The sequence below is a fragment of the Urocampus carinirostris genome, chromosome 13 (genome assembly GCF_059441175.1).
Source record: "Urocampus carinirostris isolate Australia breed hairy pipefish chromosome 13, RoL_Ucar_1.0, whole genome shotgun sequence".
NCBI lineage: Eukaryota > Metazoa > Chordata > Actinopteri > Syngnathiformes > Syngnathidae > Urocampus > Urocampus carinirostris.
Window position 1 is genome coordinate 130,034 of NC_142361.1, and position 19,126 is coordinate 149,159.

Sequence of the window (19,126 nt, forward strand, 5' to 3'; positions counted from 1 at the left end):
ATATATATATATATATATATATATATATATACCGTATTTTCCGCACTATAAGGCGCACCTAAAAGTCTTAATTATTTTCAAAAGCTGACCATGCGCCTTATAATACAGTGCGCCTTATTTATGGATCAATATAAAATCGCAAACTCTTCAAACTAACTTGCAGCCGCCGACTAGATTTTCCACCGAACGCCAAGTAGTCCGCGGTGAATGCTGAGATTTATTTACCGGCATTTTATTGGCTAACCAATGTGTCAATCATCAGTTGAATCGATCACTATTGGCTTAAGTTATTCGGAGGTCAAGGGGCGGATCCTTTTTATCATTTACTGGCTGGCATTGGCTTAAACTGTAAAACAAAGCCTGCAATTGGCCGAAAAAGATGTGTCAATCATCAGTTGAATCGATCACTATTGGCTAAAGTTATTCGGAGGTCAAGGGGCAGATCCTTTTTATCATTTACTGGCTGGCATTGGCTTAAACTGTAAAACCAAGTCTGCAATTGGCCGAAAAAGATGTGTCAATCATCAGTTGAATCGATCACTATTGGCTAAAGTTATTCGGAGGTCAAGGGGCGGATCCTTTTTATCATTTACAGGCTGGCATTGGCTGAAGCGGCAAAACAAAGCCTGCATTTGGCCGAAAAATATGAATGCGTATAGCACGTGGTTTGACGGCATACAGAAAGCATTTTTCTACTATTCTGTATTTGTAAATATTTTATTCTCCTGGATTTACTAAACTCACGGATATAAGAGGACCATGGCTGCACATTATTATTGAACACAACGACTTCGGTGAGCTACCCTGGCTATATATTTTCCCAGTATCTTGTTTCAGACTGAACTCGATGTTTCTGTGATAAGCGGTGCAGATAATGGATGGAATGGAGTGTCTATTTTTAAATCAAACTCAATTCCAAGTGTTTATTGTCATATGCACAGTAAAGTTGCAAGCGAAAAAGAAAATAGAAACCAAGGAATGGTTGGCATTTCTTGAATCCCAAGACTTTAACCTTCCGAATGATATTTGAAACGATGCATTTGAGTGACATCGTACGGACACCGCATCCGCACGTGTCTACGACGCATATTTGCTTCTTTGCAAGCTTTGGGAATGTTAAGGGGGTAATAAGTTGGACTGAATCATCTGACTGTTTTGTCGACATTCCCATTGTAGCGCCTTATAATCCGGTGCGCCTTATCTATGGAAGATATAGGACCAAAAACTATTTTTGGGGGGTGCGCCCTATAACCCGGTGCGCCTTATAGTGCGGAAAATACGGTACTTTATGTATTTTTGGCTAATATTCAAATCAATATATATTTTTTTAATTACTGGATGAAATTTTTTGGAACCACTAGGAGGCACTAAAACCACACTGTCCGTTTAAAGTCTGTTAAAATAACGCCAATTACAAAAGACACACATGGGACAACATGGGTTATTTGGTTATTATTTATTTCATAAATAGTGTTATTTATTTCCTGGCCTTTTTTCTCTGAAAAGCCAGAGAGGGTTATTTGGTTATTATTTACAGTATTTCATTAATAGTTTTATTTATTTTCTGACTTTTGTTATGTGAAGAATCCAGAAAGGGTTATTTAAATGTGGCTTTCTGGAAAACAATATTTTTTTACATTTAGGCACTCCTGCAATCATCACACTTTTTCTGTTACAAACTGACCCCGGCCCCTTCTTGTTTGCCCGCGTCCCTGCGTCCTAGACGCATCATTTTTGCTGGGGACGCATAGTGTCGAGTCAACGTGCGTCCCCGGGACACAACTTTTGGACACAAAATTGTCATTTTTACCCGATTACATTTTTTTAAACAAAGATTTACCCCACTCCAAATTTTTCTTCAGGCATATCCGCCATTGTTGTTTTGGTCTCGCGGTTCGAGTTTTCGTCTGCTCGCCGATCTCAGCAAACGAGATCTCGTTGTTTCGAAATTACGTCATTGTTGTGGTGCTTGTCGTCGAGGGAAGGTGAAGGCTAAGTATGCCCCCGAAAAAAGTTAGTGTTAGGTGAAAATCAACACAAAATTGGTAATTTCTTCAGTGTCAGTAATAAGTCGAAACTTAATGCAGAAAGTGATAACAATGGCAATAATTCCGGCACGAAAAAACGGCGGAGAAATTCTTCAGAAGATCGAGAAGGCAAGGAAAACACGTGTGTTGAAGCCAACGATTCGCCGAAAGAAAATAAACAAAAGAATACTCCTAGCAAGGACTTTTCTGCCAAAATGGACTGAATTTTATTCCTGGTTACACTATGAGGAGGATGATAATGCATTGGACCTTGAGAAGGCATTACAACTGTGGCGGGACAGCAAACAACGAAGAATATATGAATTGGAAAATCTGAAGTGATAACTTGCTTTGTATTACCAATTAACCGTGATGATTAAAACTGCACGAATATATAGACTAATATTCCTGCAATATTATTTTGTATAATGTACAATATTTTTGTGAGGTGAAAAATCTAAAGTGATAACTGCTTTGTATTATCAATTAACTGTGATGATTAAAACTGAATGAAAATATAGATTAATATAATTATTTCAGCAATATTATTTTGAATAAAGTGCAATATTGTTGTGAACTGAAAATTCTTGAAGTGATAACTGATTTGTATTACCAATAAACTGTGATGATTAAAACTGAATGAATATATAGATTTATATTATATATTTGTCACCAATTTACAATGTCAATTTCGATAACACTAAATTTTGGGGACCCATAGATCTCTGTTGGGACCCATAGATTTTTGAGCGTGGTCCCATCACTTTTCACAGGTAAAATGAACACTGTTATGGCATTGTAATGTGAAGCGTCATCGCTCCCTTCTGGTTGCATCCAGGAGACAGCTCTATTTAGAAAAACATCTATTTCTGTTCAGCTCCTCAATTTATTGATTTATTTATTTATTTATTTTATGATATATTATCAGTAATGATAACAAAGTATGCACCAAATAATTTAGTAATTTTCATATGTTTTGCAGGTTATCCCTGAAAAGCACATGAATGAATCAAAATATTCACATTCTACAAAAAAAAATTGTAAAACACAAAACTGTTTTAGCTTTTTGTACACTGAACAGATTTAAAGTCGAACAACAACACAAAATCCCTGAAAATCCAAAATAATTAAATAAAAATGAAAAATATTCATTCTTCAGTGCTATAAATACAGTGTAAATGATAAAATGCACACAAAAAACTGTCTAAAAAAACGATTTTAACCAATTTCGACACAGATCTTCTGAAGAACACGCAAAAAATTTGATTCGAAATATGTAAAACAAAAAGCACAAGACCAGCAGTCTCTAAGATTGAGATATTTAACCCTGTTTCGAAGAAAGTTTGGAGTAGCTTTGCTGAAACAGAATGACAGAATTTTTAGCAGTTTATGACACAATGTACAACGTAGATTGGAACAGCTCAAAAAAGCACAGTATGTTTAGCAGGAAGATAGCGACTTTATTTTAGTCATCAAAGTCAACAAATACAATAACATTTTTCTTTTGATCAAAACTGAGTTTCTTCCTTTGAAGGTACTGGAAAAAAGTGGCCTTCAAAGTGCTTGAATTTGGCAATTTATAAGGTGCAGTAACCCTGTACTTATATGTTGTTTCTGGCAAGTGTAACATTTACCTTCACATTTTGTGACATTTTTGTTTGGTGGCAATAAATGCAAGGGCAACTCGCTTTTCAAGTGTGTTTAGTGTGTTTGTGCACTTGTGTATATAAAATGAGTGTGTGTTTCTTTGCAGGAGTTTGTGATGATCGTTGTGTTTGGTTTGGAATACATCATCCGAATATGGAGTGCCGGTTGCTGCTGTCGCTACAGAGGCTGGCAAGGTCGCCTTCGCTTTGCTCGGAAACCATTTTGTGTCATCGGTAAGCTTAGTTTTTGCTGCATCACCCAAAAAAAAAAAAAAAAAAAAAAAAGAAAATCCTAATTTACTGGCATGTTATTTGGCTTATTTTAAGTATTGTTGATTTTGTATTTATACGTCTTTCATTTATAATAATAATAATAATAATAATAATTTCCTTGTATTGTCATTCTGTGTAACAATGTACACAGAACGAAATGTCGATTGCACCTGACCCGTTGTAGCGAGCCGATGCAGCCGCAGCCAACAGAGGGCGCCGCCGACCACTTTTTAAGTCTTAGGAATGACTCGGCCGGGGCGCGAACCACCGACCTCCCAGTCTCAAATATTAGTGTTTAAATAAATTATAGTACTTTAAATGTACACACTGTTCCCAATATAGTACATATTTCCTCTATTTTTAAGTATATTTTTATTATTTTACTGAAGCAATAGAACAGACATGTCCAAAGTTACGACCCATTATCAATTTTTTACTGGTCTGGCAGTAATGTTGACTGTAGTATAAAATCAATTTGTACAAAAAAACAGCATTTGACCAGATGACAGCAGTAGCCACCACATTTCAGGCATGACGACCAAATCCCATTTGACTTACGAAAAACGGTAGATACGAACATTTTTTTCAGAATGTCGAAAAATATCCTGACATTGCTGCAAGTTAGATTTTGTATTGTGTGCACCTTTATCTGAGTACAGGACAGTACTGTAGTGTTTCTTTCCGCCGCTACCAGCGTGTGGCGCTGACCCAGCATTCACCCCAAAGAAGAACTTTGACATATCTATTGTTTAATATCTTGTTTATCCATTCAATATAGTGGGTGTAAAATGTAAAGAGGAGGCGAGCCGTTTCTTTTGAAATGAAAGTGGAAAATGAAAGCTTGATGCGTTTGAGAAAATAGATGGATGACTTTTTTTTTACCAATTTCTACCACAGAGGAGGAAATCGCCTAACTCTTGAAGCCTATCTTCCAAAAGTAATCTTAAACTTAACTTTATTTATCTTTATAGAGTACCGTATTTTCCGCACTGTAAGGCGCACCTAAAAGCCTTTATTTTTTTCAAAAGCTGACCATGCGCCTTATAATACAGTGCGCCTTATATATGGATCAATATTAAGTTACAAAGTCTTGCAACTAAGGCAAGCAGCCGCCGACTAGATTTTCCCCTGAAGGCGAAGTAGTCCGCGGTGTATGCTGGGATTTATATACAGGCATTTAATTTCCTAACCACTCACTATTGGCTAAAGTTATTCGGAGGTAAAGGGGCAGGATCCTTTTTATCATTTACAGGCTCGCATATGCTAAAGGGGCGAAACAAAGCCTGCAATTGGCCGAAAAAGATGAATGTGAATCACACGTTGGGTTGCACTACGGCATAGAGAAAACATTTTTTACTTTTCTGTATTTGTAAATATTTTACTCTCCTGGATTTACTACACTCACGGTTGTAAGAAGACCATGGTTACGTATCATTATTGAACGTGATGGCTGCAAGAGAACTTAGGTGAGCTATGCGGCTTTATATTTTCCCGGTATCTTGTTTTAGAACGATCTTGATGTTTCTGTGAAGAGTCTATTTTTAAACTAAATTCAATTCAAAGTGTTTATTGTCATATGCACAGTAAAGAACCCCGTTTCCCTGCACAATAAAATTCTTACTTTGCTGTCCACACTGTTGCCAGCAAAAAATAAAATGGAAACTAAGAAATGTTTGGCATTTCTTGAATCCCAAGACTTTAACCTTCCGAATGATGTTTGGAACGATGCATTTGAGTGATTGGTGACATCGTACAGACACTGTTTCCGTGCATGTCTGAGACACGTATTTGCTTCTTTGCAAGCTTTCGTAATGTTAAGAGGGTAATAAGTTTGACTGGACTATCTGACTGTTTTGTCGACGTTCCCATCGTAGCGCCTTATAATCTGGTGCGCTTTATGTATGGAAAATATAGGACCAAAAAACTGATCCAATGACGTCTGCTTTTTTTCAGACATCATAATAAGTGATGGCCTAACTTGTCTAACTTTTCTTGGTGATTACAGTCCACACATTCCGACACTTCATTGATTTTTGCTAAAATGTCTTTAATTAACAATTGGATGATCGCTGCATCTTGCTGGAACCCTTCCTTCTCCTTGTCTCTGAGCTATGAGCTGTGATGGTGACATGAAGAGCATGCTGGCATTGACACATGTATACCGGGTTGCCAAGTAGATTCCAGTTATTTATGTTCTGGAAACTCTGGGAGACGCTAATAGCAGTGCGTACTGTATCTGTCATGATAGCCGATTGAGCGCAGCTGCGGCGGCTTAATTGGCGCCAACAGCCCGGACAGCTGGTTGGCTGTCACTCTCTTTTTAAACCCCCGGCTTCCAAGAGGAAGCCATTTGATCGTTATGCAAACTGTTGCCTTCAGCTCAGTTAGCCTTTTTCGTACGACTCCGTTTTTGCCCTGCTTTTTCTGCCTGATGTTCGTTGCTGACTTGTTTCCGACCAGATTACGCCCCGTTCTGCCTGCCTGTTACCTGACCTGTTTTGCCCCGTTACCTGCCTGCATCCTGCTACCGACCTTGCTTACGAACTCGACATCGCCTTTGATCTCTAGTCCTGGCCAACGACTTGCTAATCCCGCCTGTCTCCGATCCTCCTCGCCAGACAGGGAAGTGCCACTTCCGCACCGCTCGCTCCTTTTGTCCGTCAGCCATCGGATCGTGGAAGCAAGCCCTACTCTCCCTCTTTTTCAATAAAAACTGAGAAAACGAGCGCTATTGGGTCCTGTGTCTGTTTCTGGTTTGTGACAGAACGATCAGACCAAAAAATGGACTGAGTGGAGACCGAAGCAACGCGGAGCCTTCTTCCGCCTTGCAGCGCTTACAATCGGCAGAGGGCATCGTCCAACAAACCACGAGTGACGTCGCCGCCCTTCTGCAGCAAGTTCAGAGGCAACAACATTTTTGGGACCAGCAACAACATCTCACACTACAACAGCAACAGCAAGTAGCGAGATTGTCAGAACAGATGTCAAGGCAACTGACGTCATCTGCTCCGCCTTCCGACACTCCGTCCCCGAGCACACGATCACCGATGCCGGTCATGCCGCTTCCTACCTCCCACGCCATCGGATCGGCAGAACCGCGAGTGGGCGCACTTGAAAGGTTCTGTGGAGACCCAGCACAGGTTCGTGCATTTCTATTGAACTGTCGGCTCATATTCAAATTGCAACCTCGTAACTTCGCGGCCAAGGTGGCTTTCACAATCGACCACCTGACCGGAAGAGCTTCGACTCTGGGCAACCGCCGAATTCAAGCGTGGCTCGGTGGCGTGTTCGTCATTTGATCTCTTGGCCCAGGAGATCGTGAAAGTCTTCGACACGGGATCTTCCTTGGCCGATGCATCTCACTCCCTCCTAAACATCCCCCAGGGAAAACGCTCAACCGCTGACTACTCTATTGATTTCCGAACCCTGGCCAGCCAGAGTCACTGGAACGTCGAGGCGTTAGTCGACGCTTACCTCCCTAGTTTGGCGGATTATTTAAAGGATGAGTTGGTGTCCCACGTTCCGCCAACTACCCTCGACGAAGCTATCACTCTGACGGCTCGGATCGACCGGTGAGTCCAGGCACGATGGCAGGAGAGGGGCCGGCCGGGACGACTAACTGCCAGCTCGCCCAAAGAGCCAGGTGGTTTCCAGATGACTCGACCCACGAGTTCGAGTTCCCACGAAGCCATGGAAGTGGATTGCGCGTCATTATCAGCGGAGGAACGCCGGCAAAGGATTTCCGAGGACACCGTATCTCATCGTGTCTGTTAAAAGGTCCGGCGGCCATCCTTCCTGCTTCCCGGGTGATTGCCACACTCACTTGGGACATCAAGGACCGTGTCAGAGAGGCGCTCCAGGATCAAGCGGATCAAGGTCTCCCGGGAGCCTCTCTCTTGGGCACGACAGCTGGTGTGGGTGGAGTACGCCCACAACTCACTGATCAGCTCGTCCACTGGCATGTCCCCCTTCCAGTGTGTCTACGGCTACCAGCTAACCCTGTTCCCCAGCCAGGAGGGTGACGTCTCCTGCCCCTCGGCATTTGCTAATGCCGGGCGCTGTCGCCGCACCTGGGCCCGGGACGCGCTACTCTCCTGCGGACAGTCGACACCTACTCCAATGGAGCCAACCGTAGAAGGACTCCTGCTCCGGTGTACCAGGTGGGCCAACAAGTATGGCTGTCGTCCAAGGACCTTCCACTTCGGGTGGAGTCGAAGAAGCTAGCTCCGCGATTCTTCCGACCCTTTCCGGTGGACCAGGTCATCAGCCCTTCTGCCGTCAGACTTCGCCTGCCTAGTACCATGAGGGTCCACCCAACCTTTCACGTGTCTAGCCTGTCTGCCAGAGTCCGCTGGTACCTGAAGCACCTCCACCTCCGGCCCCATGCTTTCTGGATGGGGATCCTATTTACACGGTGCAACGCCTTCTCCGCTCTCGTCGAAGAGGACGGGGCCTCCAGTATCTGGTGGACTGGGAGGGACCGTATCCGGAGGAGCGATCATGGATCCCCACCCGACAGATTCTGGACCGTTCTCTCAACACGGTGTTCCATCGCCAGCATCCTGAGCAGCCTGCTCCTTGCCGAGGTCGCCCTAGGGGCGCCCGCTCGTCGACTTTGTCTCCGCCTGAACCTGCTTCTACCTCGCCTCCTGATTCTGATGATGGGGCTTCGGTCCGCTCGAAGGAATTTTGAATTTTGGGTTCTGCCTGTTGGATTACTTTTGTTCCTTTTTTCCTGTTGGATTACCTTTTTTTCCCTTCTGCCTGTTGGATTATTTTCCTTTTTTTTTTGTTTTTTGGTTTTGTTTTCGTTGTTTTGTTTATCAGATTACGTTTTTTTTCTCCTTATGGTTTCCTGGTGAACTATTTTTCTTCTTTTTTTGTGGACTTCTGGAGCCGTCCCTTGAGGGGGCGTTCTGTCATGATTGCCGATTGAGCGCAGCTGCGGCGGCTTAATTGGCGCCAACAGCCCAGACAGCTGGTTGGCTCTTTTTAAACCCCCGGCTTCCAAGAGGAAGCCGTCTGATTGTTATGCAAATTGTTGCCTTCAGCTCAGTTAGCCTTTTTGTCTGACTCCGTTTTTGCCCTGCTTTTTCTGCCTGATCTTCGTTGCTGACCTGATTACGCCCCGTTCTGCCTGTCTGTTACCTGACCTGTTTTGCCCCGTTACCTGCCTTTTACCGACCTTGCTTATGAACTCGACATCGTCTTTGATCTCCAGTCCCGGTCAAGAGGCTATTCCCGCCTGCACCGCTCGCTCCTCTTGTCTGTCAGCCATCGGATCGTGGAAGCACGCCCTACTCTCCCTCTTTTTCAATAAAAACTGAGAAAACAAGCGCTATTGGGTCCTTTGTCCGTTTCTGGTTCGTGACAGTATCATATAATTGACTTTGTGTCCTGAAACGCCATTGTGACCAGAGGAAATATTTTCTTATTCGGGTACTTTGTAACCTCAAACTTTCGTATGTTGAGACATTCATAAGTAGAGGTACCATCTGTCAAAAGGCACTGCCAGATGAAACATGCTGACTACAAAAAGCTAACTGGACTCAAAAGCTGTATAAAGGTGAAGCAACTATAAGATGTTTTAACGGAACAGCAGCGCTTTTTCACGAGTCAAATAAAAATGGTCCAAAGGTGAACCACGAGGTGGCAACGCTGATTGCCAAGCACTGCAAACCTTACTCAGAAGGTGAATTCATTATAGACTGATCAAAGAATGCAAGGACTAATAGTCGGGCCACACACATTTTAAGCTCACCAAATCCGGGCTGCTCTCTGAAAAGTTTGGACACCTCTAATTCAGACCTTTCACAAGACAAAGATAATCATGTTGTGCTGACCTCACACCAACTGGTGTGCATAGTGAAGCTTATGACCTTTCCCCCTCCCCAGATATTATCGTGTTGATCGCTTCGGTCGCCGTGGTCTCTGCCGGCAGCCAGGGCAACATCTTCGCAGCCTCAGCCCTGCGCAGCCTTCGTTTCCTGCAGATTGTGCGAATGGTGCGCATGGACCGAAGAGGAGGGACCTGGAAGTTGCTCGGGTCTGTCGTCTATGCTCACAGTAAGGTATGAACTATATCTTAAAAGCAGGAAGCATTTTGGCTCAATCTTCATGGTTCTACGTGGCATTAGGGGGTAGGGTGTTGGTTTTGGTTCTGATTTAGCATATTTTTGAATGGATCCGATTCAAGTAAATATGGGTACGGAAATATCGGTAGCAATATTTTTGCTCTGCAATGTAACAATATTTTAACAATTATATCTTTCCTCCTTGAGTTTGTTTATAATTGCTATAACAGCACCACAAAAATGGTAGGCACTTATAATCTTCTGAATTATTAAAAAGATAGATAGATAGATAGATAGATAGATAGATAGATAGATAGATAGATAGATAGATAGATAGATAGATAGATAGATGGATAGATAGAAGATAGATAGATAGATAGATAGATAGATAGATAGATAGATAGATAGATAGATAGATAGATAGATAGATAGATAGATAGATAGATAGATAGATAGATAGATAGATAGATAGATAGATAGATAGATAGATAGACACACAAAGATAGGCACATCAAAAACTCCCTGCCACTCACACTGGACCCCCACCAGTTTGCCTACAGGGCAAACCGCTCCACTGACGACGCCATAAACACAGCACTTCACACCGTGCTGAAACACCTGGACCACCGGGGGAGCTACGTCAGAATGCTCTTCCTGGACTTCAGCTCAGCCTTCAACACCATTATCCCGGAGATCCTGGTGGAGAAACTTGCACACCTAGGACTCTCTCCCTCCATCTGCCACTGGATAATGGACTTCCTCTCCAACCGCCCACAGTCGGTGAAACTCGGTACCCACGTCTCTCCCACCCTAACACTGAACACTGGCTCCCCCCAAGGTTGTGCACTGAGCCCCCTGCTTTTCACCCTCTACAGCTCCGACTGCTCACCGACCCACCCCACAAACACTATTATTAAGTTTGCTGACGATACCACCTTGATCGGCCTCATCTCTGAAGGGGACGAGGCGGCATACAGGGATGAGGTTGAGTCACTTTCAACGTGGTGCTCGGAAAACCACCTCATATTGAACACAACAAAAACAAAAGAACTGATTCTGGATTTCAGAAGGAATGGCAGGAATCCAGCACCACTCATCATAAAAGGAGACTGTGTAGAGAGAGTCCACTCGTTCAAATTTCTGGGCGTGCACATCTCCGACGACCTCTCCTGGTCTGCAAACACCAGAGCAGTGGTAGGGAAGGCCCAGCAGCGACTGCACTTCCTGAGATTGCTCAGGAAAAATAACCTAAAACAGCAGCTGCAGGTGTCTTTCTACAAAGCCACAGTGGAGAGCATCCTAACATACTGCATCACGGTGTGGTATGCGGGGTGCACAGCAGCAGACAGGAAAAAGCTCCAGAGGATCATAAAAACAGCCCAGAGAATCGTCGGCTGCTCTCTGCCCAGTCTGGAGGACATTGCCTGCTCTCGCTACCTCAGCAGAGCAGAAAACATCGTCAAGGACTTTTCTCACCCCGGCCACCATCTCTTCGACCTGCTGCCTTCCGGCAAGCGCTACAGGTCACACAAAGCAAAAACGAACAGACTCAGAGACAGTTTCTTCCCCACAGCCATTACCACCCTAAACAGACACCGCACAAACAACTGAAAACTGTTGCAAAAAAAAAAAAAAAAAAAAATACCTCACACGTATGTAAAATGGTACTCACGTACATGCTGTCTGCACTATGTTTGTTCACTGCTCAACAGACACCGCACAAAAACTGAAAACTCGTGCCAACACTACCTCATACGAATATAATGTTACTCAAGTCTTGTTCTTGCACATGTCGACTGCACTACGTTTAATGCTCAAATTGCACAATGTCTGACCATTTCCTTTTTTTGCACTATGATGTCTATGCTTGCACCAATGTATATGCGGACTATTTTTGCACCATGATGACTTTGCACCAAATGCAATATTGCACAACCGTTACGATACAACGTTATCACGACAACCCTGTATGTAACATCCCACATGCTGACATTGTTGTGTAAATACCATGTAAATTATAACTATAGCCTTATTCCCCTTGTTTTATAACATTATCTTCTCTGTTCCTTTATCTTCTTGCTCATACCCTCACTATGTGTAAAACTGGAGTGTCATGCCCAATTTTGTTGTCACAATATGTTAGCCCATTTGTAACAATGACAATAAAGGTATATTCTATTCTTCTAGATAGATAGATAGATAGATAGATAGATAGATAGATAGATAGATAGATAGATAGATAGATAGATAGATAGATAGATAGATAGATAGATAGATAGATAGATAGATGCATACATGCATACACGCATACCTGCCTACCTGCCTACCTGCCTACCTACCTACCTACCTACCTACATACATACATACATACTTTTTTCATCCCCGTAGGGAAATTCACACTTCCAGCAGTCTACCCCATTGTTTGTAAACAGATTAACGTGATGCCCTAAGGTTGGTTGTAGCGGAGTGGATGACGTCACACGCCAGTCCAAAAGTTCGACATCCCTGCGGCAGATGGAAATCTTTTCTTTGTGTCCAGGGATACACCACCTCTTGTTAGCAAGTCCGCCTCCTCTCCGATTCCCCCAGGCTTTCGTGTCTCTGTATAGCGGCGCTGAAAATAAATAAATAACTACTAATAAAAACTTTAACACATGGGTGAAACTCAGGATGATAGTTTGAGGCCTCAGCCTAAATGAGAAAGGGGCAGTGTGTATTATTTGACCACTACATGTTGTAGTATTCTGCTGTGCAACCTAAAATGAGTGTAAGAAATAATGAAAATTAAACTTTTTTTTTTTTTTTTTGCCCGACCTTTTTCCAGATTTACATGTTTTAGGTACCATTAGACAATTATGTCAACTCTCTATAGGTGAGGCTCATGTAATATAAAATAAATGCCATTATCTCAACTTAACAGTATTTAAAAATGCACATCTTTGTGTTTGTTCAATGTTCTTTATTTCTATTAATGAGTTACATTTCTATCCTATTTATTTTTATATATTATATAAGAATTGTACCATTTTTGATATCAAAATATTGGCATGTATACATTTAATCACAAACAAAAGATTTTAATGTAAATGTTTTAATGGTTTATTTGAGTTGAGTAACAGCAGTTTTACACCTGAACCAACTCTCCATGCTACACAAACAATACTGTCCTCCAACAGCCGGAGCGAGCACTTTTTTTATTTATTTTTAAAATCCTAGGTTTTAAATGACGCAGAGACTCGTTTCTTTTTTTGACATACTCAGAAATGTATGCAGGATCAGGCCCACAGGTCATATGTTTACCATACTTGTATATGAAATAATATATTATATATGTTCTCGTATTTTACCTCTGGATCAATGGTGATGGTTATGTAATTTTCCCCATCATGTTTTTATGAATAGGGCCCCTACAACGAATCGATAAAATCGTTTAAAATAGATTATTAAAAATATTGGCAACTAATGAGATCATCGATTCGCTGTATCATGATATTTATCATCCACTAATTATGTTAAATCAATGCAAATAAGAGTACAGCCAATTCTGTTGTGGCACAGAGTGTTTAGTACCACTTTGGTCTGGCAGAGGACGCCAGGACCGATTTTAGAAAAAGTTATCTTACATTTTTTTAAATATTTTTAATTGCTCAATATATCATTACAACCAGTTTTAACTTTTTTAAACTGTTTTATTAAGAAACGACATTAACAATTATGAAGGGAACAGAAAGTGCTGCAGAAGTACAAATAAAATTATTGTAAAATCAGTAGATACAAAAAAAAATAAGTGGGTGGCACGGCAGCTGAGTGGTTAGCACAGATCTGAGGTCATTGGATCAAATCCAGCTATGAGCCTTCCTAAGAAGAGTTTGCATGTTCTACCTGTGCTTGCGTGGGTTTCCTCCGGGCACTCCAGTTTCCTCCCACATTCCAAAAACATGCATATCAGTTTAAATGGCTGGTCCAAATTGTCCCTGAGTGGGAATGAGCGAGTTGTCTGTCTCCGTGTGCCCTGCAACTGGCTGGCAACCAGTTCATGGTGTCCCCTGCCCACTGCCCGAAGAAAACTGGGATGGGTTCCAGCACCCCCGCCACCCAACTGAGGATAAGCGGAAAAGATAATGGATGGATGGATAAAATAGGTATAAAGAAAAATAATAATAATAATAAAAATTTTCACTCTAGACAATGGGCAGATTCTTAAGCATACTATATATTATTTTCTCATTACGAGGCTTTATTTTTTTTCAAAAATGTCACGCAAAATAATAATAATAATGTTGACAATATTTTGAAAAGTGGGTTAACATTTTTTTATATATTTTTTGTGGATAAAAAAACACAGAAAACTCTAAAAGGATGGCTCTTTCTTTTTAGTTTAGTATGAAAGAGTCTTGATTATGAGAGTGAGACGAAGAACAGATGAGATGGGGTTAGAGAAGCAGATTGGTTTCAGAAAAGGGAGAGGCTGCGTTGATCAGGTTATTTACAGTAAGACAGGTGTGTGAGAAATATTTTGCAAAAGGTAAAGATTTTTGTTTGGCTTTCATAGACTTGCAAAAGGCTTATAACAGTCGATAGAGTGGCGTTGTGAGAGGTGATGGTAATGTATGGAGTAGGTGGAAAGTTGTTGAAAGCATTGACGGGTTTTCATGTGAACAGCAGAGCATTAGTAAGAATAGGGAGTGAGACAAGTGAGTGGTTCCCTGTGTTGACTGGTGTGAGACAGGGGTGTGTGATGTTACCATGGCTGTTTAATGTGTACATGGATGGTGTGGTGAGAGAGGTGAATGCACGAGTATTTGGCAGATGTGTAGCGATGATGGATAACAGTGGAATGGTGTGGCAGGTAAGTCAGTTGTTGTTTGCAGATGACACAGTGCTTGTGACTGATTGAAAAATTGAGAAGGCTAGTAATGGAGGTTGGAAGAGTGTGGTGATAGGGTGAAGGTATGTGTGAATGTTAGTAGTGAAAAGATTGGATAGATTGAGAAATGAAATTGTGAAGGACAGAACTGGACAGTTTTTAGCAAGCGTGTGGATGAGAGAGTACTTGGTTGGTTTGGCCTCATGGATAGGATGGATGAGGGGTGAATGTTCAAGATCTACAGAGCAGAAGTAAATGGAAGGAGACCAAGACGAAGGCCGCGATTGACGTGGATGGATGGTGTTATGAGTGCACTATAGGAAAGTGGTCTAAATGTACTGAAAGCTAGAGCTCGTGTTGGTGATAGGAATGAGTGGAGAGGTGTTGTGAAAGGATAGTGGGATGTTTGGACGTGTTCGAAGGGATGGGCAGGGTACCTGTATGATACGGCAGGAGTAAACCATTGAAAGCTGTCGGGCCCCGCTGTTGGACAGAAAAGTGTGTTGTGTCACCCTCACCCGAATGACATGGCCGCTTTCTTGTGTCCCGTTTTATCAGGAGGGACGAAAGCATGACAAACTTGAGTGCCGAGGTGCTTCACATGTTTAAGCTTTTGGGAATTTGGGTTGGCCACGGTCAGTTATTTGGTGTTTTTGCTACTTTTTTTGTTTTTCTTTTCCTTGTTTTTTGTGTGTGTGGCCTGCTGTCGGTCACCCCTCTCGAGGGACTCTCGATCTACCGGTCGGTCTACGTTCTTACCCTCATCTATGGTCATGAACTTTGGGTTATGACCGAAAGAACGGATACAAGTGGCCGGAATGTGTTTCCTCCGCAGGGTGTCTGGGTTTTCCCTTAGAGATAAGGTAGGAGAAGCTCAGTCATCCGGGAGGGGCCAGTTGAGGTGGCTCGGGCATCTGATAAGATGCCTCCTGGACGCCTCCCTCGGGAGGTGTTCCGGGTACGTCCCACCGGCAGGAGGCCCCATTCTGGAGATTATGTCTCTCGGCTGGCTTGGGAACGCCTCAGGATCCCGTCGGATGAGCTGGAGGAGGTGGCTGGGGATAGGGACGTCTGGGCTACCCTTTTAAGGCTGCTGCCCCCGCGAACCGACCCCGGATAAGCTAATGGATGGATGGATGCAGGTGTATAGCATATATCTGAATGTATTTTTGTTTATTGTCAAGTTAATTGACAAACACTTGAATTATTTTACTGCTTTATGTTATTGAATATTCAGTTGTTTTGGGCACTTTTTCCTTTCTGTCTAAAAGTTCAATATTTGAATAGATTGGATGAATTTAGAAATGTCTTCAAGAAATCCAATTAATTGATTATTCGAATAAATTATCGACCAATTCATAATTATGAAAATAATCATTTGTTGGCAGACCTAATTATGAATAATATATAAAACAATTGTTTTGAATTTAATCATTTTGAGGAAATCTGTAAATATTTAAAGGTATGGTTCCTGTGTTTTTCAGGGATACTGGGTTTTACATAACAAATGTAATTTTTGTTTTTGTATTTCATAGTTTATTTGTTGTTGCGCTGAAAAGTCAATAGATCTAGTTTTCGTGTGTATTTGTCAGAGTTTCTGAGTTAGACAGATAGATAGATAGATAGATAGATAGATAGATAGATAGATAGATAGATAGATAGATAGATAGATAGATAGATAGATAGATAGATAGATAGATAGATAGATAGATAGATAGATAGATGTAGATATATACATATGCGGAAGCGGCTCAACCAGGGGGAAGGCAATGAAAGGAAGCCGACAGACACTTTAAATTTATTTCGTATTCAAAGACGAAATATATTTACATCAAATAATTGATATTTTTAGGCCAGCAGACAAGGCCTTGCAGATGCTGACGGCCTACCACTGTAGATCTGTGATTCTGAAATCAACCTTGGATAAAGTTAAGATCGGGCCTAAAAAAATCCAGGTATTAAAACCGAACCAATTAACTTGATTTAAGAGACTGAGCCCAAAGAAAATCCCAATTTTCATAATATTTTTGAGGACTTGGTAGAAAGAGGTGTGATTTTGTTTTTGCTAAATGAAACGGTGAAAATAAAGACTATTGCATGAAACTGAAAATATATACCTCGTAAGTTGTGACTTATTTGTTTTGTTTTGTTTTGTCGCTAATGAATGTATTTGCAATTATATTCTCTGCACTATTGTCATGATGCACTATTCTTTTTTTATTGCATTATTATTAAAACTTAGGAGATTTTTTCAATTTTTTCTTCTTCTTTCTCTTCAAAGTCTTTATTACATGTTGTACCCTGGATTCTTGATGCATGCAATGTTTTACAACATTTATATCAATGACAATAGACACAGGGTTTGTACGGGTGCTTCAAATCTTTGAAAATGCTTAAATTTCAATGTTGTGTTTTTAAGGTCAGGAACATGCTTGAATCTTGGATGACAGTTTTGAAAATCTTTGAAATGATTTCCATTGCTGTGTTTCCTGGCAGTCTGACTCTATAGACCCCACTTGTAAATGAAGAAAATTTTAAAAAGTGCAAAAATATGACACAGATGGTAGCTCAAGTCATCATTATAGAGTTGTCATGTGAAGCATCACTGCTCCCTACTGTTGCATCCAAGAGGACGGGTTTATCAGAATCCCGGCTCTTTTACGAGAAGCGGCTCTTTCGGCTCGGATCACTTTCGGCACCAAAACAACTCCTCCTTCTTTTTTTCTCTTTTTTTTTGGTGATATATTATCAATAATAATAAAACATTATGCATGAAATGTAATAGTAATGAGAAATTTCATGTATTTTGTAGGGTATCCCTGCAAAACACATGAAATTAAAATTATATATTTACAGATCTACAAAATAATGGGAAAATGCCAAACAATTTTAGATTTTTACACACTGAACAGATTTAAAGTCAAACAACAACAGAAAATCCCTAAAAATGCAAAACATAAAAAGATGAAATAAAAATAATACCTTTTCAGTTTTAAAAATAAATAAATATTATAATATTCACACAAAAAGTTACTAATTACATTTCCATTCAACCAATTTAGACACAGAACTTTTGAAAAACATGAGAAAAATAAATAAATTAGAATATGTAAATCAAAAAGCAAAAGATCAGCTTCGAAGCAATCAATGTCATTAAAATGAGTCCACATTCGTCTTGTTTATATGGTTTTTATACATACAGAACTTTTTCCTTTTTTCATCTTCCGTATTGAACTCCATTATTACCCAACACCTATAAAGCCTTTTCCGTGTTTGTAAACAAGTGTGACGTAATGAAGCGCATGCATTGTTGAAGCAGAATGGCGGAAATTATGTCAGTTCATAGCAGCCCATTGACACAAAAATATTGTAGATCATAGATAGGAACATCGGAAGGTATGTACAAGAAGCAAGACAGAGACTTTATTTTAGTCATCAAAGCCAAACCTAATAAAGTTATTTTGAATAGCGCAGGATTTCTTTTTTTAAAGGTACTGGAAAAATTGGCCTCAAAAGTGCTTGAAATGTGCTTGAATTTGGCCATGAAAAAGGTGTAAGAACCCTGAAGTCAATTCAATTCAATGATTGACATTTTAGGCCAAAATTTTGGGTCGGGTCGGGCATGGGCTCAAGATGTTAGTTATCTCTAATAAAGGACAATATGAACGCGCATTTATTTCAACTATCTACAGCTGACTTGCCATTGCCGCACCTTTTTATCATGGCTCCGCAAATGTTAAACTGATTAATCCAAAATGCGCCAGCCGGACTAGATCAAGCTGCGTTTAATCAGTTAGTGTGGATTTCTTCTTTTAACACTTTCCCAAAACAGCCCTTCTGTGTTGTGTCTTGTGTGTATTGGTCATAAGGAATTGGTGACAGCGTGGTATATTGGCTTCTTGGTTCTCATCTTCTCGTCCTTTTTGGTCTATCTGGTGGAGAAGGAGGAAAACAAGGACTTTGCCACCTACGCCGATGCACTTTGGTGGGGCACGGTAAGAAACTTATACAGTAGACCTTTATTGTCATTGTTACAAAATGGGTTAACATATTGTGACAACGAAATTGGGCATGACACTCCAGTTTTACACATTCACAGTGAGGTATGAGCCAAGAAGATAAAGGAACAGAGAGGATAAGGTTATAAAACAAGGGGGATAAGGCTATAGTTATAATTTATGTGGTATTTACACAAGAAATGTCGGCATGTGGGATGTTACATACAGTGTTGTCGTGATA

At 41.1% G+C, this 19,126-nt stretch overlaps 1 protein-coding gene across 1 annotated transcript in view; it reads left to right on the top strand.

Annotated features, from left to right (window-relative positions):
- Window positions 1-19,126, top strand: part of LOC148353441 (potassium voltage-gated channel subfamily KQT member 4-like) — a 132,390-nt gene that overhangs the window by 33,711 nt on the left and 79,553 nt on the right. Inside the window, exons 3-5 of the mRNA XM_088351990.1 lie at window positions 3,781-3,907; window positions 9,842-10,017; window positions 18,757-18,882. Coding sequence (XP_088208116.1) covers window positions 3,781-3,907; window positions 9,842-10,017; window positions 18,757-18,882 — 429 coding nt within the window. The remainder of the gene's footprint in view (window positions 1-3,780; window positions 3,908-9,841; window positions 10,018-18,756; window positions 18,883-19,126) is intronic.